The sequence below is a fragment of the Mastigoproctus giganteus genome, chromosome 4, assembly GCF_048544385.1.
Source record: "Mastigoproctus giganteus isolate SK-2022 chromosome 4, ASM4854438v1, whole genome shotgun sequence".
In the NCBI taxonomy this organism is placed as follows: domain Eukaryota; kingdom Metazoa; phylum Arthropoda; class Arachnida; order Uropygi; family Thelyphonidae; genus Mastigoproctus; species Mastigoproctus giganteus.
Genome location: NC_143578.1, coordinates 2,301,343 through 2,328,268, shown reverse-complemented (window position 1 = coordinate 2,328,268; position 26,926 = coordinate 2,301,343). Strand labels below are relative to the sequence as shown.

The 26,926-nt window shown below is 39.7% G+C and overlaps 1 protein-coding gene across 1 annotated transcript in view; it reads right to left on the bottom strand.

Moving 5' to 3' along the window:
* Positions 1-1,776: 1,776 nt before the first annotated feature.
* The window catches only part of mRpL27 (mitochondrial ribosomal protein L27), a 47,565-nt gene continuing 22,415 nt past the window's right edge, over positions 1,777-26,926 (bottom strand). The window contains exons 3-4 of the mRNA XM_090371275.1: positions 23,969-24,168; positions 1,777-1,861 (exon numbers count right to left, since the gene is read on the bottom strand). Coding sequence (XP_090227401.1) covers positions 1,777-1,861; positions 23,969-24,168 — 285 coding nt within the window. The remainder of the gene's footprint in view (positions 1,862-23,968; positions 24,169-26,926) is intronic.

Here is a 26,926-nt window from a genome sequence, read left to right as displayed (position 1 = left end):
CGTGTTTCTAACCGTGAATTATTGTTACGGTACCCCCGCCCCCTAATGCTCACCACGCTGCATTTTGATTCCGTCTCCCGGTTAAAAAAAAAAAAAAAATTCAAGGTGCTTACGCCTGTACTACGGCGCTGTCCAAACATAAACACTCACCTAATACTACGTTTATCAACATCGTTAAAAAATACACCACTACCAAGAAGCTGAACTGCAAATCCTTTACGAATTACAAAATATTATTTAACTCACCTGAAAGAAAACTTTAAAGTAATGACAGACAAGCGCAAAAACACCGCTGGAACACAGTATGTCAAAAAGCTTAAAGCAACCTCCGATTAGCACGCACTTAAAACTGGCGCATCCTCCTCGCGCTACGGCTTAAAATACGCCACTTGTTACGGTGACGTGACCCCGTGCGAAACCAAATTGAGTGTCGTGAAAAATTGCTGTATCGGGGAATGAAGCAAGTTTCTGGTTGTCCAATACAACCAACGTTCCAAAACAGCAAAAGGCTCCTGATAAGCCAGCGCAGTGTGCCCATCATCGTGCTGTTTTAATTCGTAAGAAAACGGCTAGTAAGAATTACGCTATTTTGATTCATAAGAAAAATAACGCAATTCATTCGTTCTTTTCACGCCCATTAAAAATTATAAATTAGAGATTTCCTAGAGCCCTTAAGGTTTTAAAGCAAAGTAATTGCGTAACATCAACTGACAAATACCGTAATATGAAATGAGCTTAAAAACCAATCGACTTTAAATCAGAAAAACAGTACGCTTCTCAACAAGATACTACCATTTTGCATCTGCAGAGCCCGGGTGCATGGTTGGCTATATATCCCTCCCCCTTCTTTTGTTATAAATATTTATAACCATTTAAGAATCGTTTCGCTGGATGTTGACCAACCCCCCCTCTGTGGTAGAGCGAGACATTGCTTTTGCCTTTTTTGTCTAAATTGCGATTTTCTCACCATTCTAATAAATCCATGAGCTGTTAAAAACAAAACAAAAAAAAAAAAGAGAGAGAAACTAACAAGATTTCCGAAGTTTTGTGCACTCGCATCTATCCCTCTTCGCGGAAGTTTTGCTTTTTCCAGAGTTTCAATTTACCTGTTTCGTTAGTTTTTCCAACTAAACAGGGAAACCAACCATAGTTTGTTTGTTGTTGGGTTTTTTTCAGCTACTAAGGCTATATTGCTCCGTGTATATTGTCTGTAAATTGCGTGTGTTCTGAGGTCCATTTTCTGTTTGCTTACGAAAAATCCGAGTTTCCTGGAGCAAAAGCACGCTTCCCTCGCCTGAGACCGACTAACTCAGCCACGTTGTGAAAAAAGCCCATAAAAATTCTTCCCGTCATTGACGGGCCTTGAATTCAGGTCTTTTCCATCCGGTGTGCGGCGAACGGCGATCGGCCCAACTGTGCTACCCACGACAACGGCCCAACTGTGCTACCCTTAGTACCAACCATAGTACACTACAATTTATAAGTAGCTCAAGTTGGGTGCAGTGGGGTACATTGCACCCGGACCTCAGAAGAAACAGGAACTTAAATCTCAACAAAGGACACCCCGTCAATCAAGGCCAGAAGGATTCCTCCTTTTCTCCCACATTAATTCCCGCACACTTTCCTCTCCCCCAATTCTAAGATAAGCCCTGATATAGTGATGCTTCCTGCAAGCAAGTGTTACCTGCCACTTCAAGTAGTTTTGTAAGAGATTCATAACAGTGGCATAACATCGTGAGCATGGACAACAGCGCAAACGTTTTTTTTTTATTATTATTATTGTTCCATGTTATGCCTCCAGCGTTGTTCTGTTCCAGAATGTTCATGGACATCAATGTACAACACAGTTTCAATTTGAATCCTATGAGATGAAGAGAAACATTAGATAAAGACCATAATATGCATTCTGCATCGGTAGGTCTGCTGCTTCTGCAGGACGTAGAAGCGCTATACTAGCTGCACTCTATCGTTCATTGGTGGACAGCTTACCCAGGAGAGTGGACTGTGCGATAGCGACCAAAGTGTGACCACTGCGCTATTGGTCAGTGGCAGTTATATCAATGTAAAATGGTTACTATTTTTGGACATGGCTGCTGATCAAAAAGGTAGTAAATACAGGGTGGCCATTGAAAGACTGAAGGGTTTTAAAAAGTCATAGCTTGTTCATTTTCAATCTTTTTTATTTTCTTTTTTTACAGGTTATAGAGGATCCCTTGGAGATTAAAACGGCTACATATGATGTCCAGCAACGAGTAAAACTCGTTGAGTTTTTCTATTCTAGTGAAAGATCAATTATTGAAACTCAGAGAAAATACCGGCAACATTTTAAAGTCCTAGCGCTAACATGATTCGGAACCTAATCGCCCGGTTTGAAAGAACTGGATCAGTCGGCGATCTTCCGGGAAGAGGTCCTAAGCGCACTGTGCACACTGACACAGCGGTGGAAACTGTACGGCAGACTGTCCTTGAGGATCCATCTGCCTCTACCCGTCGTCGCTCTGCTCAGCTAGGCATCGCTAGAACATCGCTTCAGAAGATTCTGAAACTGGATTTAAAAATGTTTCCATACAAGATCCAAATGGTCCAAGCTTTACTACCCCAAGATACTCAGCAGTACGCCATTCGATTTCAACAACTTTTTGAACAACTTGATAATGAGTGATGAGGCCCATTTTCATTTAAACGGGTACATCAACAAACAAAACTGCCGATTTTTGGGTACTAAGAATCCCAGGGAATCACATCAGCATCAGTTGCATCCCCAAAAATGCACTTTTTGGTGCGGTATTATGGCTGAAAGAGTTATCGGCCGCTATTTCTTTGAAAATGAGGAAGGTCGGCCAGAAAGAATCAACGGGGCCCTGTATAGGACAATGCTTGAAATTTTTTTACGTACAGCGGTCGAAGATAATCAGGAGGTATGGTTCCAACAGGATGGAGCTACTGCGCACACTGCCAGAGCGACGATGGATCTCCTGCGAGAAATTTTCGATGAATGAATAATTTCAAAAAATGCTGAATTTGTTTGGCCTCCGCGTTCACCTGATTTGACGGCTCCAGACTTCTTTTTGTGGGGCTACTTGAAAGAATGGGTTTACGTAAATAAACCTCGAACAATTCAAGGAGAACACTCGAGCCGAAATCCGACGTTTACGACCTGAAACATTGCGTGTGGTCATGGAAAATGCTGTGGAAAGAGCCTGTATTTGTGAGCACGAAAATGGTGGTAATTTGAGGGATGTTGTTTTTCACACATAATACTAAAAAAAATCCATTAATTATATTTCCAAATAAAATAAAAAAAATAATAAAAAAAAATAACTTGCTAAATCCACAAAATTTAATTATTTTCCGTAGTGACCATCTCTGATACCAGCTGACCAAACACCTATTATATCATAGCACTTATTATACAGACCGATAACCCTCCTAGCAAACCTTAGGAAAATACTAGAGCATCCCCATTCTTTCAAAATCACTTTGCTTTTACAGAAAGAATATACAGGGTGTCTCAGAAATACAAGGCATAACTTCAGGAATGAGTTCCTCATATGTTGACAATAAAAATATTTTATATCAACATAGTTCCGGAAATGCTTGGTTCCCGAATTATTAACCGGAATGCCTTATCTCCCGCAGGTGATTTCCTTCATCACAAGGCACTGACAGAATCTGGTGGTTTTCCATTCCGACCGTGTACTCAAATCAGGAGCAAGCGGATATGCATTTTATGTATGGTTCGGCGGACGGCAATGCTCCGGAGGCTCGTCGTTTGTACCACGAAAGTTCCCAGAACGAAGATGTCCACACAGGAAAACGTTTGAAGGTATCCATCGCGGCCTTTGTGAACATGGGACCTTTACACCTCGTGCTGCCGACAGAGGACGACCAAGATCTACGACTCCTGAAGTAGAGGTGGAGATTTTGGATGTTGTGCATGCCACTCCTGGAATCAGCACATGCAGAATAGCAATGCAACTGGCTGCTCAACGTTCGACTATTTGGAGAGTGTTGCGAGAACACCAACTGTATTCTTACTATCTGCAACAGGTACAGGCCTTGTCACCAGCAGATTATCCCGAGCGAGTAATGTTCTGTCAGTGGTCCTTGCAGCAGTGTGGTACAACTCCTCACTTTCCTGCCTTAGTGATATTCCGTTCACACGAGACGGAATCCAAAACTTTCACAATCAGCATGTATGGGCGGAAGAAAACCTACATGCAATTCTTCCATCACATCACCAACAGCGGTTCAGCCTCAACATCTCGGCGGGTGTTTTTAGAGATAAGTTATTTGGGCCCAATGAACTTCCAAACAAACATACAGGGCAGGCGTACAGAAACTTTCTGGAAAACAATGCCTGATTTCTTGGACGACATGCCACTGATCATTCGTCAACAAGCACACTTCATGCACGATGGCACTCCCGCACATTTCAGCCACCTAGCCCGCAATTAACTGAATCGAAGGTTTCCTGGTCGGTGGATAGGTAGAGGTGGACCAACTGCCTGGCCTCCATGCTCACTGATTTAAGCCCACTAGATTTCTTCTTGGGCCATTTAAAGTCATTGGTTATTCGACTCCGGTAGCTAATGTGGAAACTCTCCGCAATCGAATTGTGGCAGGTTGTCAGACAATAGGAAACATGCCAGGATGGCATCGTCTTCGCGAGTCCATGAAACGTCGATGTGAGGCCTGTATTCAGGCAAAAGGTGGACATTTTGAACAATTACTATAAGGTGCTGTAAACAGTTAAGTGCAATAGACAGACCTTCAAAACTCGGAAACCAAGCATTTCCGCAACTATGTTGATATAAAATATCTTTATTGTCTATATATGAGGAACTCATTCCTGAAGTTATGCCGTGTATTTTTGAGGAACCCTGTATATACGCTTCGACTGTTAGCATTAGTATTAGTTGGGGCATATCATGCAAGAAAGTAAGCTTATGAAGCATTATCCAAAAAAAAAATAAATAAATAATAATAATAAATAAAACTCTTCCCATTTCACCCATCCAGTCACTCCAAATGTTTGTTTAGTTCAGCCTTAAATTTATTTAAGCTATCAACTTCCACAATAACAATAGATAAATAAAATAAATAAATAAAATTTCTGTTTATACTCCGAGACGACCAAACAGTCAGAGGAGTTCACAAGATAGACAGAATACAATAAACAGCACCATATTTAGCAGTCACGGGCTAAAACCCCGGCCATTCAAGTACGTATACTTATGCACCTGTGCTTATACACTTTCACATATAGGCTATACCAGCAGACGACCTCTACGGCATCCTGGTGCAAAGAGCATGCAAGTTGGATGTTAGAAGACTGTAAGAAGATGTGCTGGTCGGATGAGTCACATTATTTACTCCACACCGTGGATGGTTGTGTACGGATTTGTCGCCAACAGCATGAGGCTCTTCATCCAACATGCATGGTATCAAAAGTGCAGGCCTTTGGAGGTGGTTCTATAGTATAGTATCATGTAAAACAAAGTATCACTGGTCTTCGCTATCGTCAACTGCTTGCCAATTGTGTACACCCCGCTATGTTGTACTTTTTCCCGAATGGCGATGGTGTCTTCCAAGATGAGAGTGTGCCGAGTTATCGGGCACTTGATGTGCAGGAATGGTTTCAGTTCTAACTTTCAGCATATCGATTGGCCTCCGAACTCACCCGATATCAATCCCATAGAGCTTGTGGGAAACTATGGAAAGGCGTATGAATACACTAATCACCGCCATACCTGCACTGCTGACCGCATTAAAAACAGCTTGGTTTGCCGAACGCTGCCGACATCTTGTTGAATCAATGCCACGTCGGATAGATGCTGTACTGAAGGCAAAAGGAGGACCTACGAAGTATTAGATAGGTAGTCATAATTCAGCGATCACTCAGTGTATATCTCTGTAAATGAAATCCAATAAAAAGACTCCATCTGATATACCTAATTGCCATAAATGTCTTCCCAAAGGGTAAACTGCGTAATTAATGGAAATATGAGACATCATCCAAATGGAAATCAACACAACCAAACATACATTTTATTGCATTTACGAAGTTACGTAATAGAATTATGTACTCTAAATCAGAAAGATAAGTCCTCAATATCTTGTTGTTCCTCCTTGAGCTGCAATTACAGCCTTGCAACGACTGGCATACAGTTAATCAACTTCTGGATATACGGTTGCCAATTTCGTGGTACCATCCCTTACAATGCTCTCCTGCAGCTTAATCTTACTTGTTGGCTTCTTCTTCATCATCATCAGCCATTTTCAATCCACTGCAGGATGAAGGCCTCTCCAGCAACTTTCCAGTTCCTTCTGTTTTGTGCAATGGCCATCCATTTACTACCCACGAACGCTTGAATTTCATCTGTCCATCTCCGCGGTTATCTTCCAGGTTTTCTTCTAGCTCCTCTTGGGTACCATTCTGTCATTTTAATAGTACATCTGTCATCATGTCTTCGAGCTATGTGTTCTGCCCAAGACCATTTTAGTTTTTTAGTTTTGATAAGCATGTTCTTTACTTGAGTTTGCTGCCTAATCCATGTGTTTCTCTTCTTATCTAATAGTCTGATTCCCAAGTTCTATTTTTCGCTATGTAGTTCTCTCTTCCCTTCTATTCTTTTGGTGAGTGCCCAAGTTTCACTTCCATAAGTCATGGTGGGGGATATACATTGGTCCATTATTTTACGTTTCAGACAAACTGGGATATTGCTCTTCAGTATGTGACTATATTTCCTGAATGCTATCCATCCAAAATTTATTCTTCTCTTGACTTCCAGCCATTTATCATTATTACAGATAACAATTTGTCCCAGATAAGAATATGACTCCACCTTTTCAATTACTGCTCCTTCAATCATTATGTACCTTTCTGTGGCATACTTGTTCATCATTACTTTCGTTTTAGCTATATTCATCTTTAGTCCAAAATCCTTACTAACTCAGCATAACTGATTAAGATTTTCCTCTAATTCTTTGGGATCGTGGCTTATGACCACAATGTCATCTGCAAATCGTAAATGGTTTAGGTACTCTCCGTTCACACTGACTCCTTTCTGCGACCAGTCTAATCTTCTGAAAGTTTCCTCAAGGGCAGCAGTAAACAGCTTCGGAGATATTGTGTCTCCTTGTCGAACTCCTTTCTCGATTTTAAATTTGCTACTGTCTTTGTCTAGTCTAATAAAGGAGGTAGCACTCTCATATGTTTTCTTCAAAATCATAATATATGGGGTATCTATGCCTTGTCTTTCCTGTGCCCGAAACACTGACTTATGCTGTATGGAGTCAAATGCCTTTTCATAATCCACAAATGCCAGGCATAATGGTGTTTTATATTCATTTGCTTTCTCCATTAGCTGTGATTTTACGTGAAGGTGATCCATAGTTGAGAATCCTGTCCTAAAGCCAGCTTGCACTTTCGGTTGATTCTCATGAAATATTCTTTCTAATCTATCAGTAATCTGTCAGTAATGACCCTTGTGAACAACTTGTAGATGTGGGATAACAAGCTAATTGGTCTATAATTTCCAATTTCTGATTTATCACCTTTCTTATGCAGCAAAACTATGATTGCATTATTCCACTGCTTAGGCGTCACACCTTTTCTAATGCACTTTGTGAAGAGCCCTGCACAGTTTTTGTGTTATGTCTCTTCCTCCCAATTTTAACAACTCTACAGTAACATCATCTTCCCCCGGGCTTTCTGATTCTTCATTTTCTTCAATGTATGTTCTACCTCATTAGGAAGAATATCGGATATGACGTATGTGTTGCTAATTTGCGATCCATCTTTCCCACTGGTGGCATCATTCCCCTGCTCCTTGTATAATTCTCTATAGTAGTCTTCTGCTATCTGAATTATGCCTTCTCTGCTATTTATAAGTACACCATCGCAATTCTTCAGTTTCAGTATCATTTGTCTTTCTGTATTACTGCTCATGACTGCTAATTTAAGTCCTTTGTTTACCCTTAATGCTTGTTCTACTTTTCTTGTGTTAAATCTTCTTATGTCCTCTCTGAGTCGCTTTCTAATGGCTTTGCATAACTCAGTATACTCGATTTTCTCCGTGTTAGTGTTTATCTTGCTCTTCATTTGTCGCCTTCGGTTCATCATAAAAAGTGTTTCTTGACTATTTTTTTCTTCTTTGGATTTCTTTTTCCCTATAGGTTTCTTGAGCTTTATAACTTTCAGAAAGTTGTAATATTCCTAGTCGATATTTTGCTCCTGAGCAGTCTGCAGGAGCTCAAACTTGTTCTTAAGTTCCAGTACATACTGCTTTTTCTCCTCTTCTGTTATCTGAAAGAACTTGTATTATTTACTGGAGTCAGGCTGCTTTTTATAAAACATTATGTACCAGCAATTTTCAATAGGGTTCAAATGTTGAGTGTTCAAATTCGGGCCAGTCCAACACTGTAATGCCAGCATTTATGAGGTATGACTGTACCTTAAGGGAGAAAAACTAAGGAAAACATTGGCGTAAGTACATTTTGTCTTCTTGTGAGACAAGAATACAAATTCATCATTAAATCTAAATATTATAAAACTTACCAATTTTGCTGTGTGGCAAGGTGCTGAGTCCTTTTGAAAAATGCAGTTTTGGACATCTGTAGGGTGGTTCCTAATAACGGATTTCAGGCACTCCTCCAAGATAGCACTGTAGGTTTCTGCATTCACCGTTCCGTTAATAAACTTAATTCGCCCCAAACCTCTATCGTCCCCAGACTATCTGACGGGTAGGGAACTTTACAGCCAGTGTTATGCAATGAGGAGGGTATGCCTCCGATTTTCGTCTTCTGACGTATCGCTTCCAATCAGAGCCATGCAGGTTGAATTCCGATTCATCAAAAATGATGACCGTGTCCCAATGCTCTTTTGTTATTGAAACATACGTTTTAGCCCAAGCAAGCGATTCTTGCTCATTTGTTGGGTCAACAAATACTTCTTCTTGGGCAGATAGGCATGCAGACCACATTCCGAAAGCTGTCTTTGGGTATTTTGTGCATATGTTTCAAGACCAGAGGCCATCTCAAAGTCCATTTTTAGATCAGAAGCACTAGCATGGCGATTATGAAGGCATAGCAGTTTCAAATATCGATATTGGGAAGGCGTAGTCATTCTATTACGGCCTGATCCAGGTCTTCTCTTCACATCACCAGTTTTACGCTTTAATTTCAGCACTCGGTATATAGTTGACTGGTGGCAGCCTATTTTATCAGCGATAGCACGGGTAGAAAGCCCTTCCTGGGCCAGAGCAACAGCTACACTTTTTTTTTCTTGATCTCAGTCAAGGTTTAGGCCTAAATGGATATCAGATGAACTAATGAGGCATATGGCAGAGAAGAAAAATGCATGGGATACATACAAATTTGCACGTGACACAGAAGCCTATGATAGATACAAGTTAATCTGTAACCAAGTTACAGAGGAGGTTAGGCAAGCGAAGGCAGATTACGACAAATCCTTGGCAAGGGATGCGAAGAAAAATAGCAAAGAGTTCTTTACTTATGTAAACTCTAGAAAGAAGGGAATGAATCAGATTGGTCATCGTCACTTGATATTGATGATTCCATGGATATCAAGTGATTGGTCACTTGATATCGATGGGTCAACTGTTGATGATTCTGCTCAGGTAGCTAACAAACTAAATGAATATTTTGCATTGACATTCACACATGAGGAGTTATTCAGCGAGGGGAATGCTAGAGGTGTATTCAACTCTGGCAGTAAGCTAGAGAATCTTGTAATAACTGAAAGTAAAGTGGAGGAGAAATTGTTGAAGATAAACACAAGAAAGGCACCCGGGGTGGATGGGATCTATCCAGTTATATTAAAGGAGGCAGCAAAGGAAGTAAGCAAACCCTTAGCCATAATTGTGAGAGCTTCCTTGGACTCAGGGGAAGTACCCATGGACTGGAGATGTGCAAATGTGACCCAAATTCACAAAGGAGGATCAATGGCTGACAGAAGTAATTATAGACCTGTGAGTTTAACTTCTGTTCCAGGAAAATTAATGGAGGCACTGGTTAAAGAAGCACTGCAGGATCATCCAGACAAGACTTCAGTTATAGCTCAGACACAGCATGGTTTTGTTAAGGGGAAGTCTTGCCTGACCAATTTGATTGGTTACTATGATGCAGTCACAAAAGAACTGGATGCAGGGAATAACTTTGATATTATATACTTGGATCTTAGAAAGGCTTTTGATACTGTTGCACATGGAAGACTGCTGCACAAATAGGAGCAGTGTGCCATTGGAGGCAAATTGCTGCTATTTATAAAGGGGTGGTTGAGGGGGAGAAGACAGAGAGTGGTAATCAATGGACACTGCTCATCGTGGACTAATGTTATTAGTGGAGTCCCTCAGGGTTCAGTATTGGGTCCTTTATTGTTTTCTGTATTTATAAATGATATTGATGATGGTATATCAAGCTTAATGTTCAAGTTTGCATACGATACGAAGGTTGGCAGGGTTGTCAAGGACACTACTGACACTATGCTGCTGCAACAGGATCTGGAAAGGTTGAGCAGATGGGCTGAGAGGTGGCAAATGAAGTTTAACATTGACAAATGTAAAGTACTACATATGGGAAACAGCAATCCCAGAGCAACATATCAACTCTCTGGTACTACACTGACAGTTGTAGAGAATGAAAGGGACCTGGGAGTGGTTGTGCAGGCAGATATGATGTTCTCTGAGCAGTGCAGACGGGCTGCAAGAGTAGCTCATGGTGTATTGTCAATGATATATAGGAATTTTTCTAGCATGGATAAGTATAAGGAAATGGTCAGACCACACCTAGAGTACTGTATGCATTTCAAGAAGGATGTAGAGCTGCTGGAACGAGTACAGAGAAGGGCAACAAGATTAGTGAATGGAACAAAGGGGTGCTCTTACGAAGAAAGGCTTAAGTTTTGCAAATTACAGTGTCTGGAGACTAGGCACCAGCGAGGTGATCTGATAGAGGTGTACAAAGCCTTGAATGGTTTGAGCATGCTCACTGCTGATGGGATTCTTCCTCTTGCTCAGAATAATCACCTGAGAGGGCATAAATTCAAATTTAGGAAAGACAGATGTAGGATAGATGTGCGGAAATTTGTCTTTAGCCAGCAGGTGGTTGGTTGGTGGAACAGACTTCCATCCCTTGTCGTGGAAGTTGATAGCCTAAATAAGTTTAAGGCTCAGCTGGACAGGTATTTCGAACGAACAGAGGGGTGAAGTGGAAGTGGTTATTTTTTATTTATTTATTTTACTTTATTTTTTTTTGGCTGATGCTGCATAAGCTTGCTTTCTTGCATCAAATGCCTCTATTAATGCTAATGTCAACTGAACATATGGAGCCATGCTTACACCTCTCCAAAAAACCCTTCGAACGCCGTATTTATAGAAATGGTTAATGCAGTACCTTGTAAATACTGTCAGATGCAATACAAGCGTTGTCTGAAGCAATATCTTTGCTTTGCGACAAACACAATGACTCTACTCAAACAATGTTATATGCGTTTTACTACAAATATTACATTTTTAATTTGCTTCCGTTTTTTTGACAGCCACGGTATGTGATATCAGAATTATGTTTGGCCTCCAGTTCTTTGTGACTACATCATAGTATCCAAAAAAATTGGTCAGACAAGACTTCCCCTTGAGAAACCCATGCTGTGTCTGAATTATTACTGCTGTCTTGTCTAGATGATCCTACAATGTTTGTTTAACAGTAACTATAATATTTTCCCTGCAACAGAAGTCAAACTAATAGACCTGTTAGTTACTTGTGTAGCTTACAGGTCTGTCAATTACTCGTGTCACCCTTTGATCCCCTTTGTGAATTGGAGAACATTTACATATCTACAGTCTGTGGGGACTTTCCCCGAGTCCAAGGATGCTCTCATAATTATGGCTAATGGTTTGCTTACTTCCCATGCCACCTCCTTTAATACAAATGTATAACTGGGTAGATTCTATCTACCCCAGGTGCCTTCCTTATGTTTAACTTCAACAATTTCTCCTCCACTTGCCCTCAGTAATTACAAAACCATTTAACTCCCTGTGAGAGTTTGATAAACATCTGGCCCTCTCCTCCTTGAATTACTCACGTGTGAATGTAAATGCAAAATACTCATTTAGTTCGGCCTCTATCCGAGAATGATTATCTACCCTTTTCCAACTTTACCCATGGAACATACTGGCTGAGCTTAACATAGATGAGGCTGCCTACTGGCTTTCGAGATGGATGGAATTCGTTGCAAGGTCTGCAATATCCAAAACTTGCATCCTTAGTCTCCACTCAAAGCCATGGTGGAATGACTTCCTGACCAAGGCCTTTAGGGAAAAACAGGCAGCCCATACCTCTTACAAGAAGTCGCCTTCACAAGAGTCATACGCCAGATTTTCCAAGGCAAGGATGGATTTCCAGAAGAGGAAGCAATTTTCTATTGACAATTTCATGAACGGCCGGCTATCCAGGGGAAAACGTGTGTGGTCCACTAGTCATACTTGCACCCCTCTTTCTTTAGATGTCCTGGAATGGTGTGAGCATGTGCTGCGTTTTAAGCGAGATCACCGTGTGTCCGAAGCATATCCTTTTAACGAAGCGTTTAACATTTCTTCACCTACTAGTAATACAGAAATTTCCGAAGAACAACTAATAAAAATAATAAATTCACTACCTGACAAGTCCACCATAGGAATTGACGCAATACCTCTGTTTAGTCTAAAAATTGCTTCTCATTTCTTCAGCAAAGAGCTCACTGAACTCTACAACAAAGTACTCAAATTTGCACAGGTGCCTTCAAGCTGGTTATCATACAGAGTCGTGGCAGTTCCGAAAAAGCCTCATGCGAAAAGACCGGCTGACTTCAGACCAATATCAATTGCCTCTCCCTTCCTGAAATGCCTCGAGAAGTGCATCTATAATGATGTAGCACTCGCAATCTCTGCGCATAGGCCAGAGCACACCCATTATGCCATGCCTAATAGATCTACGATAACCTGCCTACAGTCATTATCACAGAAAATACTTCAGGCCTGGAATGACAACGAAGATCTTCACACCATTTTTCTGGACATGAAATCTGCTTTCGACTCAGTCCAAATAACACTCCTTCTTGAATTGAGAGATTCTACGGGATATCCGGAAATATGCTCGAGATCCTCAATAATTTGCTATCTGGGAGAATGCTTCACTTCAAAGGCGATGGCGTTAAAGTCACTAAAAGCGTCGAAGTAGGGATCCCACAAGGTGGTTGTCTCTCAGCCTTGTTATTTGCAGCAATATTCGTTCCACTAATGGATCAAATTCTAGCGTTCCTATCGTATGCTGATGATATTGTTTGCTACTTGCCATGCAAACGCCATGTTGGTCCTTCACAAGAAAGACAAACCGCCTCTAAATCTGTAAACAGCTACCTAAATACATTCTATAAGTATGCTAAATTTTTTGGCCTGTCAGTCAATCCAGAGAAGTCAAACTATCTCATCTTTATGCCAAGTCGGATCACTTCTACTGATACTGCATCTTCTCTACTTCCGGAATTGGCAGGAAATGTCCTGACTCCCACAGACAGTATCAAATTCCTAGGAGTTATCCTGGATGCCAACCTCACCTATAAAAAACAAATCCAAGCACAGTATTCCAAAGCCCTAAGGGCGTTCTGGGTAATGAAAATTGATTTGTGCAAAACGCACAATAAGAAAATAATCAAGAAGTACCTTGCAACTTACTTCTGTAGTGTACTCTCCTATGCCGTGGAAGTTTGGCCGGCGGCACCACCCACCAGCCTCAGGAAACTACGGGGCCTCGAATTCTGGGTGCTGAAGTGGGCCATCTTGTGGTCACACCAGAACTACACATCTAAATCTACTCTCTGCTGCAACCTGCAATATACGCCCATAGTCCACAGAGCCCATGTGCCAAAAATAAAGTCATTCCTTCATCTTTGCTCAGCTAAGCTGGATCAAATCAACATCTGGAAAACGGTTGGTTGGCGTTTGCCAGGCAGACATCTCCTTAGTACTCCCTCCTTATGCTCAAGGCTCCAGCGGTTACAGAATTTCAAGAGACACTTCCTAATGTGACTCTGGACACTCTCTCAACTCGCTCAACATTGACATCGACCTGTGGACGATAGACAAAGCATACCGAGATGGCATCTTGTCCTATCTTGCTGTTTGTAAAGGACATTTGTGTAAGTGCCGATCTTAGTTAACTTATGTAATTTGTTTCTGCTCAACTTGTATTCCTTTTTCGCTGTAATTACTACTTCATTCATTTTTACATTTTGACTATTATCTTTGCTTTGATCTATTAATTATTATTTAGTTATTATTATTACTTTATTTATTTTTTTATTTATTATTTTTTTTTTATAAATCAAAATCACTTGTATAAACAACTAATTGTACAATTCCTCTGGCTTTCTGTGTAAGGAATCACCAGTGTATAAAATTTATGTTAATAAAGAATCTTATTATTATCTATAGTCAAACAGTTCATATCAAGTGGACCAATCTTATTCATCCCATTCCTTTTATAGTTTATATAAGTAAAGAAAAAGAAGTCTTTGCTGTTATTTCTTTGCATCCTTTGCCAATGATTTTTCATAATCTGCTTCACTTGCCTAACCTCCTCTGTGACTTGATTACAGACTATCTTGTATCTACTATAGGCGTCTGTGTCGCCTGATAATTGATGTGTATGCTGTGTATTTTTCTTCTCTTCCACGTCTTATTACTTTATCTGAACAGTATTCAGATGAACTAATCAGACGTGGATAATAGATGAACAAATTGAGAGTTGGAGTGTGCTATAGGCCTAATGACTCTGATGAGTATAATAAGAAACTGTACAGGGAAATAGGGTGGGCCAGTAAATCAGAGAGTCTTATAATGGGGGATTTTAATTTCACAGATATTGACTGGAATTTGTGGGCTGGTCACTCAAACACTAGCAAGGCTTTTGTGGATTTATTGGATGATTGTTTTCTACATCAACATGTTCAGGAGGCAACTAGAGGGAGTAATACTCTTGATCTGATTATCAGTAGTGATTCTTCATGTTTTAAGAATCTGCAGATAAAGTAACCACTAGGTGACAGTGATCACAGTGTGCTGAAGTGGGATTTACTCAAAGAGGTAACTACCATCGGGGTAAAGGGAAGGGTTATTGCTTTTGTAAAGGCGACTACGATGGTCTGAGACAGTATTTAAATTCTATACAGTGGGACCAACTGATGATGCCAACAACAGCAAATGCAAAATGGGAAGCATTCAAAGAACTTATCTTGGAAGCTACTCGGCTTTACATACCAACTAAGAAATATTCTTCAAGGTTTAGGCCAAAATGGATGTCAGATGAACTAATGAGGCATATGGCAGAGAAGAAAAATGCATGGGATACTTACAAATTAACACATGACACAGAAGCCTATGATAGATACAAGTTGATATGCAACCAAGTTACAAAGGAGGTTAGGCAGACGAAGGCAGATTACGAGAAATCCTTGGCAAGGGATGCAAAGAAAAACAGCAAAGAGTTCTTTACTTATGTAAACTCTAGAAGGAAGGGGATGAATCAGATTGGTCCACTTAATATTGATGGGTCAACTGTTGATGAGCCTGCTCAGGTAGCTAACAAACTAAATGAATATTTTGCATCGACATTCACACATGAGGAGTTATTCAGCGAGGGGAATGCCAGAGGTGTATTCAAATCTAGCAGTAAGCTACAGAATCTTGAAATAACTGGGAGTAAAGTAGAGGAGAAACTGTTGAAGATAAACACAAGAAAGGCACCCGGGGTGGATAGGATCTGTTATATTAAAGGAGGCAGCAAAGGAAGTAAGCAAACCCTTAGCCATAATTATGAGAGCTTCCTTGGACTCAGGGGAGGTACCCATAGACTGGAAATGTGCAAATGTGACCCCAATTCACAAAGGAGGATTAAAGGCTGACACAAGTAATTATGGACCTGTGAGCTTAACTTCTGTTCCAGGAAAATTAATGGAGGCACTGGTTAAAGAAGCACTGCTGGATCATTTAGACAAGACTTCAGTTATAGCTCGGACAAAGCATGGTTTTGTTAAGGGGAAGTCTTGCCTGACCAATTTGATTGGATACTATGATGCAGTCACAAAAGAACTGGATGCAGGGAATAGCTTTGATATTATATACTTGGATCTTAGAAAGGCTTTTGATACTGTTGCACATGGAAGACTGCTACACAAATTGGAGCAGTGTGACATTGGAGGCAAATTGCTGCTATGGATAAAGGGGTGGTTGAGGGGGAGAAGACAGAGAGTGGTAATCAATAGACACTGCTCATCGTGGACTAATGTTATTAGTGGAGTCCCTCAGGGCTCAGTGTTGGATCCATTATTGTTTTCTGTATTTATAAATGATATTGATGATGGTATATCAAGCTTAATGTCCAAGTTTGCAGACGATACAAAGGTTGGCAGGGTTGTCAAGGACACTACTGGCACTATGCTACTGCAACAGGATCTGGAAAGGTTGAGCCGATGGGCTGAGAGGTGGCAAATGAAGTTTAACATTGACAAATGTAAAGTGCTACACATGGGAAACAGCAACCCCAGAGCAACGTATCAACTCTGTGGTACTACACTGACAGTGGTAGAGAATGAAAGGGACTTGGGTGTGGTTGTGCAGGCAGATATGAAGTTCTCTGAGCAGTGCAGACGGGCTGCAAGAGTAGCTCATGGAGTATTGTCAATGATATATAGGAATTTTTCCAGCAGGGATAAGGAGGTGATTATTCCCTTGTATAAGGCAAAGGTCAGGCCACACCTAGAGTACTGTATACAGGTCTGGAGGCCTCATTTCAAGGATGTAGAGCTGCTGGAACGAGTACAGAGAAGGGCAACAAGATTAGTGAATGGAACAAAGGGGTGCTCTTACAAAGAAAGGGCTTAAGTTTTGCAAATTATAGTGTCTGGAGACTAGGCACCAGCGAGGTGATCTGATAGAGGTGTATAAAGCCTTGAATGGTTTGAGCATGCTCAATGCTGATGGGATTCTTCCTCTAGCTCAGAAAAATCACCTGAGAGGGCATAAATTCAAATTGAGGAAAGACAGATGTAGGATAGACGTGCGGAAATTTGCCTTTAGCCAGCAAGTGGTTGGTTGCTGGAACAGACTTCCATCCCTTGCAGTGGAGGTTGATAGCCTAAATAAGTTTAAGGCTCAGCTGGACAGGTATTTTGAACGAACAGAGGGGTGAAGTGGAAGTGGGTTTTTTTTTTTTTTTTTTTTTTTTGGCTGATGCTGCATAAGCTTGCTTTCTTGCATCAAATGCGTCTATTAATGCTAATGCCTCTACTGATCTGAAGTGAGCTTAAAATGGATACTGTTCATCTGAGCAGTATCCATTTGGGCCTAAACCTGGAACAGTATTTCTTAGTTGGAAGAAAAAAGACCAGTGGCTTCCAAAATTACGTCCTTGAATGCTTCACATTTAGAATTTGCTGTTGGTACCATCGTCAGTTAGTCCCACTGTATACAACCTAAAAAATCTCAGACTACTTTAGTCGCCTTTACGAAAGCAAAAATCCTACCCTTTACCTTTGATGGTAGCTACATCTTGAAGTAGCTCTCACATCAGTACACTATGATCACAGCCTCATATTTGTTCCTTTATCTGTAAATTCGAAGATGTTGATAAAGCTGTTCTAAAATGGGTGCGAATGATACGTGAAAAGAATATACCAATATCGGGTCCAATAATTAAGCAACAAGCTCTGAAATTTGCACAGTCCCTTGGACATACAGAATTTAATGTGAACACTGGGTGGATAGATAAATTTAAAAAGCGCCACAGAATTGTGGAAAAGGTTATTTGTGGAGAAAGTGTTAATGTAAGCAAAGAAGATTGCAACAGTTAGAGGAACAATACCTTAAAGAAAATTTTGGAAGAATATGAACCTACTGTTTTTAGTGCTGACGAAATGGGTTTATTCTTTCAATGTTTACCGAACAGAACACTTGCATTAGTAGAGGCATATGATGCAAGAAAGAAAGCTTATGGAGCATCAGCCAACCTTTGTATCGTCTGAAAACTTGGACATTAAGCTTGATACACCATCATCAATATCATTTATAAATACAGAAAACAATAATGGACCCAACACTGAACCCTGAGGGTCTCCACTAATAACATTATTGCACAATGAGCCATGTCCATTGATTACCACTCTCTGTCTTCTCCCCCTTAACCACCCCTGTAGACCTCCGTAGCCAGTGGGTAGGAGCAGCAGTGTGTAGCACGCTTCTTGATTAGACTGGGGTTCGAGCCCATGACCACCAAATACGGAGGATGCGGAAAGGTCAGGGAATGACCACCGCATATCCCGGAGCAATATGGCCTTAATTGCGAATGCTCCTAAAAACCAAATAACAACAATAACAACCACCCCTTTATCCACAGCAGCAATTTGCCTCCAAAGCCACACTGCTCCAATTTGTGCAGCAGTCTTCCATGTGCAACAGTATCAAAAGCCTTTCTAAGATCCAAGTATATAATATCAAAGTTATTCCCTGCATCCAGTTCTTTTGTGACTGCATCATAGTATCCGATCAAATTGGTCAGGCAAGACTTCCCCTTAACAAAACCATGCTGTATCCGAGCTATAACTGAAGTCTTGTCTAGATGATCCTGCAGTGCTTCTTTAACCAGTGCCTCCATTAATTTTCCTGGAACAGAAGTTAAACTCACAGGCCTATAATTAATTATTAGCATTAGCATTAGCATTAATAGAGGCATTTGATGCAAGAAAGCAAGCTTATGCAGCATCAGCCAAAAAAAAAAGTAAAATAAATAAATAAAAAATAACCACTTCCACTTCACCCCTCTGTTCGTTCGAAATACCTGCCCAGCTGAGCCTTAAACTTATTTAGGCTATCAACTTCCATGACAAGGGATGGAAGTCTGTTTCGCCTACCAACCACCCGCTGGCTAAAGGCAAATTTCCGCACATCTATCGTACATCTGTCTTTCCTCAATTTGAATTTATGCCCTCTCAGGTGATTATTCTGAGCAAGAGGAAGAATCCCATCAGCATTGAGCATGCTCAAACCATTCAAGGTTTTGTACACCTCTATCAGATCACCTCGCTGGTGCCTAGTCTCCAGACACTGTAATTCGCAAAACTTAAGCCTTTCTTCATAAGAGCACCCCTCTGTACCATTCACTAATCTTGTTGCCCTTCTCTGTACTCGTTCCAGCAGCTCTACATCCTTCTTGAAATGAGGCCTCCAGGCCTGTATACAGTACTCTAGGTGTGTCCTGACCATTGCCTTATACAAGGGAATAATCACCTCCTTATCCCTGCTAGAAAAATTCCTATATATCATTGACAATACACCATGATCTAATCTTGCAGCCCGTCTGCACTGCTCAGAGAACTTCATATCTGCCTGCACAACCACCCCCAGGTCCTTTCCATTCTCTACCACTGTCAGTGTAGTATCACAGAGGTGATAAGTTGCTCTTTGGTTGCTGTTTCCCATATGTAGTACTTTACATTTGTCAATGTTAAACTTAATTCGCCACCTCTCAGCCCATCTTCTCAACCTTTCCAGATCCTGTTGCAGCAGCATAGTGTCAGTAGTGACCGTGACAACCCTGCCAACCTTCGTATCGTATGCAAACTTGGACATTAAGCTTGATATACCATCATCAATATCATTTTTAAATACAGAAAACTATAATACTGAACCATACTGAACCCTGAGGGCCTCCACTAATAACATTAGTCCACGATGAGCAGTGTCCATTGATTACCACTCTGTCTTCTCCCCCTCAACTACCCCTTTATCCATAGCAGCAATTTGCCTCCAATGCCACACTGCTCCAATTTGTGCAGCAGTCTTCCATCTGCAACAGTATCAAAAGCCTTTCTAAGATCCAAGTATATAATATCAAAGTTATTTCCTGCATCCAGTTCTTTTGTGACTGCATCATAGTATCCAATCAAATTGGACAGGCAAGACTTCCCCTTAACAAAACCATGCTGTGTCTGAGCTATAACTGAAGTCTTATCTAAATGATCCTGCAGTGCTTCTTTAACCAGTGCCTCCATTAATTTTCCGGGAACAGAAGTTAAACTCACAGGTCTATAATTACTTGTGTCAGCCTTTGATCCTCCCTTGTGACTTGGGGTCACATTTGCACATCTCCAGTCCATGGGTACCTCCCTTGAGTCCAAGGAAGCTCTCATAATTATGGCTAAGGGTTTGCTTACTTCCTTTGCTGCCTCCTTTAATATAACTGGATAGATCCCATCCACCCCAGGTGCCTTTCTTGTGTTTATCTTCAACAATTTCTCCTCCACTTTACTCTCAGTTATTACAAGATTCTCTAGCTTACTGCTAGAGTTGAATACACCTCTGGCATTCCCCTCGCTGAATAACTCCTCATGTATGAATGTTGATGCAAAATATTCATTTAGTTTGTTAGTTACCTGAGCAGGGTCATCAATAGTTGACCCATCGATATCAAGTGGACAATCTGATTCATCCCCTTCCTTCTAGAGTTTACATAAGTAAAGAACTCTTTGCTGTTTTTCTTCGCATCCCTTGCCAAGGATTTGTCGTAATCTGCCTTCGCCTGCCTAACCTCCTTTGTAACTTGGTTACAGATCAACTTGTATCTATCATAGGCTTCTGTGTCACGTGTTAATTTGAATGTATCCCATGCATTTTTCTTCTCTGCCATATGCCTCATTAGTTCATCTGACATCCATTTAGGCCTAAACCTTGAATAATATTTCTTAGTTGGTATGTAAAGCCTAGTAGCTTCCAAGATAAGTTCTTTGAATGCTTCCCATTTTGAATTTGTTGTTGGTAACATCTTCAGTTGATCCCACTGTATAGAATTTAAATACTGTCTCAGACCATCGTAGTCGCCTTTACGAAAGCAATACCCCTTCCCTTCCCTTTACCCCTCATGGTAGTTACCTCTTTGAGTTAAGTCCCACTTCAGCACTGTGATCACTGGCACCTAGCGGTTCCTTTATCTGCAGATTCTTAATGCATGAAGAATCACTACTGATAATCAAATCAAGTGTATTACTCCCTCTAGTTGCCTCCCGAACGTGCTGATATAGAAAACAATCATCCAATAAATCCACAAAAGCCTTGCTAGTGTGTGAGTGACTAACCCACAAATTCCAGTCAGTATCTGTGAAATTAAAATCCCCCATTACAAAACTCTCTTATGTACTTGCCCACTATTTCTCTGTACAGTTTCTTGTTATACTCATCAGAGTCATTAGGCGTATAGCACACTCCTACTCTTAATTTTGATCTCCCAATGCTTATGTCACACCAAACTGACTCGACACTGCACTGTCCAGCGATGTCGACTGGCTTCACTTCCTTGGATTTTATGTGTTTCCTAACTAATAGCATAACCCCTCCACCCTTCCTATCGTGTCTATCCTTTCTGTAGACGTTGTGCTCCCCAAATTCCAGTTCTGCATTCCTTATATCTGTGTGACACCACGTGTCTGATATCCCAACAATATCCGCCTTTGATGCTTTGAGCAATACCTCAAATTCATCAAATTTATTTACCAAACTCCTAGCATTGGTGTACACGCAAGTATACATGCACCTATTTCTATTCTTACCTACCCTAACACAACCCATGTGTTTACTTGTACCAAAATGACTCCCAGCAGTCTGAAATATCCTGCACCTTGTTTTTCAGGCTTCTGCTCATTCCAATAGAAGCAGTACAAGAATCACTTTCACCTCTGCCAGTAGCTACTTTTAATCTATTAGTCTTTGTATCCCCCCAAGCTAGCAGTTTTCCAACCCACCTAACACTGCCTCGATAGCATCAGCTTGCTTTTTAGGATGATAAATGTTTTGGCGGAAAACAAAGCAAAGAAAGAATCACCGTGCTATTTGGGGCAAATATGACAGGAAGTGAAAAATTAAGACTTTTAGTCATCAGAAAATCAAACAACCCAAGTTTTAGAGGCACAAAATATTTGGAAGTTGACTACACCTTTAATAAAAAACCATGGATGGCAAGTGATATCTTTGAAGACTGCATATTAAAACTAGGCGTATAACAAAAGAAAAAAGAAAAATCGCGTTGGTAACTGAAAAACTGTCCGGCACATCCTGAGAAACTTAAGTGTGAAGTTGTTATTTTTACCATCAAACGTAACATCAAAACTCCAGCCAATGGACCGAGGTATTATTAAAAATTTTAAAGTTCATTATTGAAAAAGAACAATAATGAAGATTGTCACTGCGTTAACAGAAAATAAAAACTTGGAGATTGCAATTAACTTTAGAGATTGCATCTCTGAACTGGCAAAAGTTTGGACAAACGATGTCACTGAATACACTATTCAAAATTGTTTTTTGAAAGCGGGATTTGAATTGAATACAGAAGTTGAACAACAACTGGACAAACAAGATGAATTGCCCCTTTCACAACTAAAAAACTTTTGGTTATTAGAATCGTCTGATTCTAATAATGTCTGGAAACATCGAAAATGAAATAACACTGGATAGTTATGTTTATGTAGATCTGACTACAACAGAACATCCAAATGAAGATGAAATACTGCTGAACAGTGTTAGACGCGACCATGATCACAAATAAATTAACGATGACGCTGAAGACGCATCAAAACAACCCGTAGAAAAGCCAACTCGCGAAGAAATGATTAATGCTTTTAAAATGGTCCGTATGGGTCTACAGTTTTGTGAAAATGTTCCTGATAATGTTTTTAATGCTCTGAATAAATGCGAGGTTTTCTTTGAGAACCAGACATTTTTTAACTGTACTGTGCAAAAGAAAATTACAAATTTTTTTAAATTTGTGATACTTACTGGTGAAAATTGTGTAAACATAATTGAAATAAGTGTTTTTGAAATAAAATACATTAAAAATAAATGTAGATTCATTTTCATTTTCTAATTAAATAAAAATTTTTAATAAAAAAGATTTTCTGTATAACGAAATTTTGACTGTATTTTAATTTTATGATAAAGTTCATATTTATAGTTTGGTGGTAGGAGCAATGTTTCTTTTACATTATACTCGTAATGAAACTCCTTCTTAGATCAGAAAATTTTCTTCCACTTAGATGCTCACTAAAGTTCAATACATTTATTGTATTGAGCCTTAGTGAGCAGCTGAGTGGAATTAGCAATAGGTTGCTAATTCAAGCAACCTGTTGTCTGATGATGGAACCAAATAGTTCTGAAACCAGGTAACTATTTCTGGGCACTTTTCAGACTGTGGCTGAGTTAATTGGTCTAACTCAGGCAAGGATAGGATGCCCCCTCCTAGAATGTCGGGATTTTTTGTCCAGCAAAGCAGGCAAACCGACCAGAGAACTGATGCAATTTACAGACATGATACATGTGAGTGGATGAGTTTATTCTCTATCCTAAGTTATCCTAATATCTCTATCCTATTATTTCGTATTAAGTTACCTGAGAGAAAAGGGAAGTTAAGAGTTCTGAAACCAGTAACAACAGGGCTGCCTTAAGAGTTTTTCAAGAACAATGGATTTGCCTTTGAATGGTGATGTTTGTTTATTAAAAACAGCATACATGCTTTCTTTAGAACCATATTTTTTTTTTCAACCCTCATGGGTTAAAAAAAAAAATGGTTCTAAAGAGTGTCAGCCAAGCTCTGTCACTGAAGGTACAAAAATGTCTGGATACAGGGGGACAGAAAAACATAATGCAGAGTAATATTATTTTCTCAACCTACCACATTGAAATAGTAACCCAACTATTTTACCAAAAAATGAACAGCTGTCAATTTCTACATAATGGTTTATGGAAATGTAATGCCAGGCTATAAATGAAAACGATAACCAAATTGATTTTATTAATATTTTCTCTATTTACATTAAATAGTTTGGAAGTGCTTATACAGATTGAAAATAATCACACACTTCAACATTTACCTCAACTGAACAAGTCTAAATCTCTTCTCTTGGGGTTGTGGAATAATATGAAGAAATGGTCTATAAAAAACAGGTGATTCTGAATCTCCATACTGTTTCTGAACAAGGACATTATCCCATTTAGGTCTGAGCTTATCAACTGTTAACTGAAGCCTACCATCACACAAAGCATATAACGTGCGGTCACGAGCAATACCGACCTGAAAGAAAATAAAAGATTTTGTCACATGTTATCAACAGATCTTATATTATTTATTCCTAATTTTGAATGAAAATAGTTTGCTCAATTATGGAACCTACTTGCACTTTCTTCCACAATACTGTATGGCATAATTATCTTAAAACTAATTAAATAAGAGGGAACTGTTTAAAAAGTAATAACACTGATACAGCACTGCCTATTGTTAGAATTACCAAATGTGATTAAATTAATTGAATTCAGCACACCTTCAGTGAATTGAGGATATGCTGAATTGTGTTTATATGAATTACAAATGGTATCATCAATTTAAAAAACTGCATAACCATATTTAGTGTTTTGAAGGAAAAACTGCTACACAAACATCCCACATGATGCAGAAATCATACCATATGCTAATGTTTACCAATGGGGAGAGAGGAAAAAAAAAAAAAAAAAGAGCACAATCCACACTGATGAGCACACTGAGCACGAAAACTTTCAGTTCTCCAAAACTAAAGTTTAGCAAATACAACTGCTGCTATTATTCACTAAAATCATTACGCAACTGTGAACTTATTGTATCAATTTCAGTAGGTAGTTTAAATGTACATGCACACTTAAAAGAACAAAATGAGAGTGCAACCAGTAGATTTCCAGGTTCACAGATAATCAAATAAAGTGCTGAGATTAGTATTAGTAATGGGCCATATTGTGCAAGGAAGTCTAAGGCTTATGCTTTTTTTTTTTTATGAAAACCCCAAACACGAAAGGTATCAAAACCTATAGTACTTAGTACTGTGCATGGGTTAAAGGAGAAGTATGGGGGGAGGGGAGTGCCGGAAACTTTGCTCTAGAGACTAAACATGGGTTTCACCACTTCAAGCCTGCAATAAGCAAAGTGGTGGTATTTCACCAGTTGATGAAAGTCACCTACCGAACCAGCTAAAAAAAAAAAAAAGTAAAATAATAATAATAATAATAAAATAAAATAAATAAGTAATTAATAAATAATAAAAGAAAAGAAAATAAACAACCAATGCATTTCCCTCCTCGCGTAGGTAACTATCCAGCTGACCTATGAATTTCCAAAAACATCAGCCTCAATCACCCATGTAGGTATTTATTCAAGTAATTTATAACATGCTGTCTAAAATAAAACTTCCTGCAATGTAGTGTCAACTCCCCCCCCCCCCCGTAACTTGAATTTATGGCCCCCTAGTTCTATAATCATTTATAACTGTGAAAATTTCGTCCTCATTCATTTTACTTTTGCTGCTCGGAGCCTTAAACATCTCAATCACGTCCCCTCTAAGGTGCTTAATTCCCAAGCTGTGCAAGCCACATACCTGAAGTCTTTCCTCATATAGACACCATTGAGCTATCTTTGATAGGACACCATGGGCCTTCCTTGCAACCTGTCTATAATGCTTGGAGAACTTCATGTCTGACCATCTCGTAACTCCCAAGTCCCTTTCTTCCACTACTGACTTTAGTAGTTCAACCAAGTGTATAAGTTATTTTGGGATTACTGTTCCCCAGGTGTAATACTTGACACTTCACTGGATTAAAGCATATCTGCCATTTTTCTGACCATCCCTGAAGTCTGTCTAGGTCACTCTGAAGAGGCTCTGCTTGGCAGTGATCATTAACTACATGACTGATCTTTAAATCATCTGCAAATTTAGACATCATGCCTCTATCCCTTAAACACCTTTCAAGCATACAGGCAAGTAAGGCTACTGGGGTTGATGGCATACACCCTGTAATCATCCCCAAGGGCTCACATCTGGTGAGTATGGGCTTGGCACACCCAGGGTCCTGAGCTGGATATCATCATTCTTCTATTTCTTGGTGATCCCCCTTCTACTTTTGACACACTCTCACTCTCTCTCTCTCTCTCTCTCTCTCTCTCTCTCTCTCTCTCTCTCAGGATAACTCAGAAATTTTTTTTGGCTGGCACAGTATAAGCCTCGGGCTTCCTTGCACCATATGGCTAATAATAATAATTTTAAGGGAGGTGACAAGTGACTACATTAAACCATTAAATGTTGTTTAAGAAAATTTAAAACAACACTGAATCTTGGGGAACCCCACTTCTTGCATTAACCCAATCTAAGGAATAACCATTTACCACAACCCTCTGCCTCCTTCCTTGAATCAATTCTGCTATCAATCTAAGGATTTTAACTGCAATTCAAATCTGTTCCAGTCCTAAAGTAACTGTTCATGTGGGACTGAGTCAAATGCTTTGCTGAAATCTAAATAAACAATGTTGAAATTATTCCCTAAATTCAACACATGAGTGACCCTGTCAAAATTGCTAACCAGATTTGTTAAACATGATTTTTCTTTAACAAAACCATGCTGTGTATCCTTCAGAATTCCATTTCTATCTAAATAATCCAGGAATTAGTATTAGTAATGACCGCATGGTGCAAGAAAGCCTATGGCTTATGCTGCACCGGCCAAAAAAAAAAAAAAAAAAATCCGAACAAAACAATGCTAAAAACAAAAAAATAAATAAATAACTAAATAATAATAATTAATAAAAAAAAAAAAAAAAATTAAACCTATCATTCTATGCGCTTCCTTTACCCGAAAGTACTATCCAGATGACCTTTGAATTTCCCCCAAACTGTCGGCCTCTACCACCCATGAAGGCAACTTATTCCAGTAATTTACAACTCACTGGCTATCTAAAATAAAACCTCCTGCAGTCCAATCTAAACATTTCCCCCCCATAACTTGAATTTATGTCCCCTAGTTCTAGCATCATT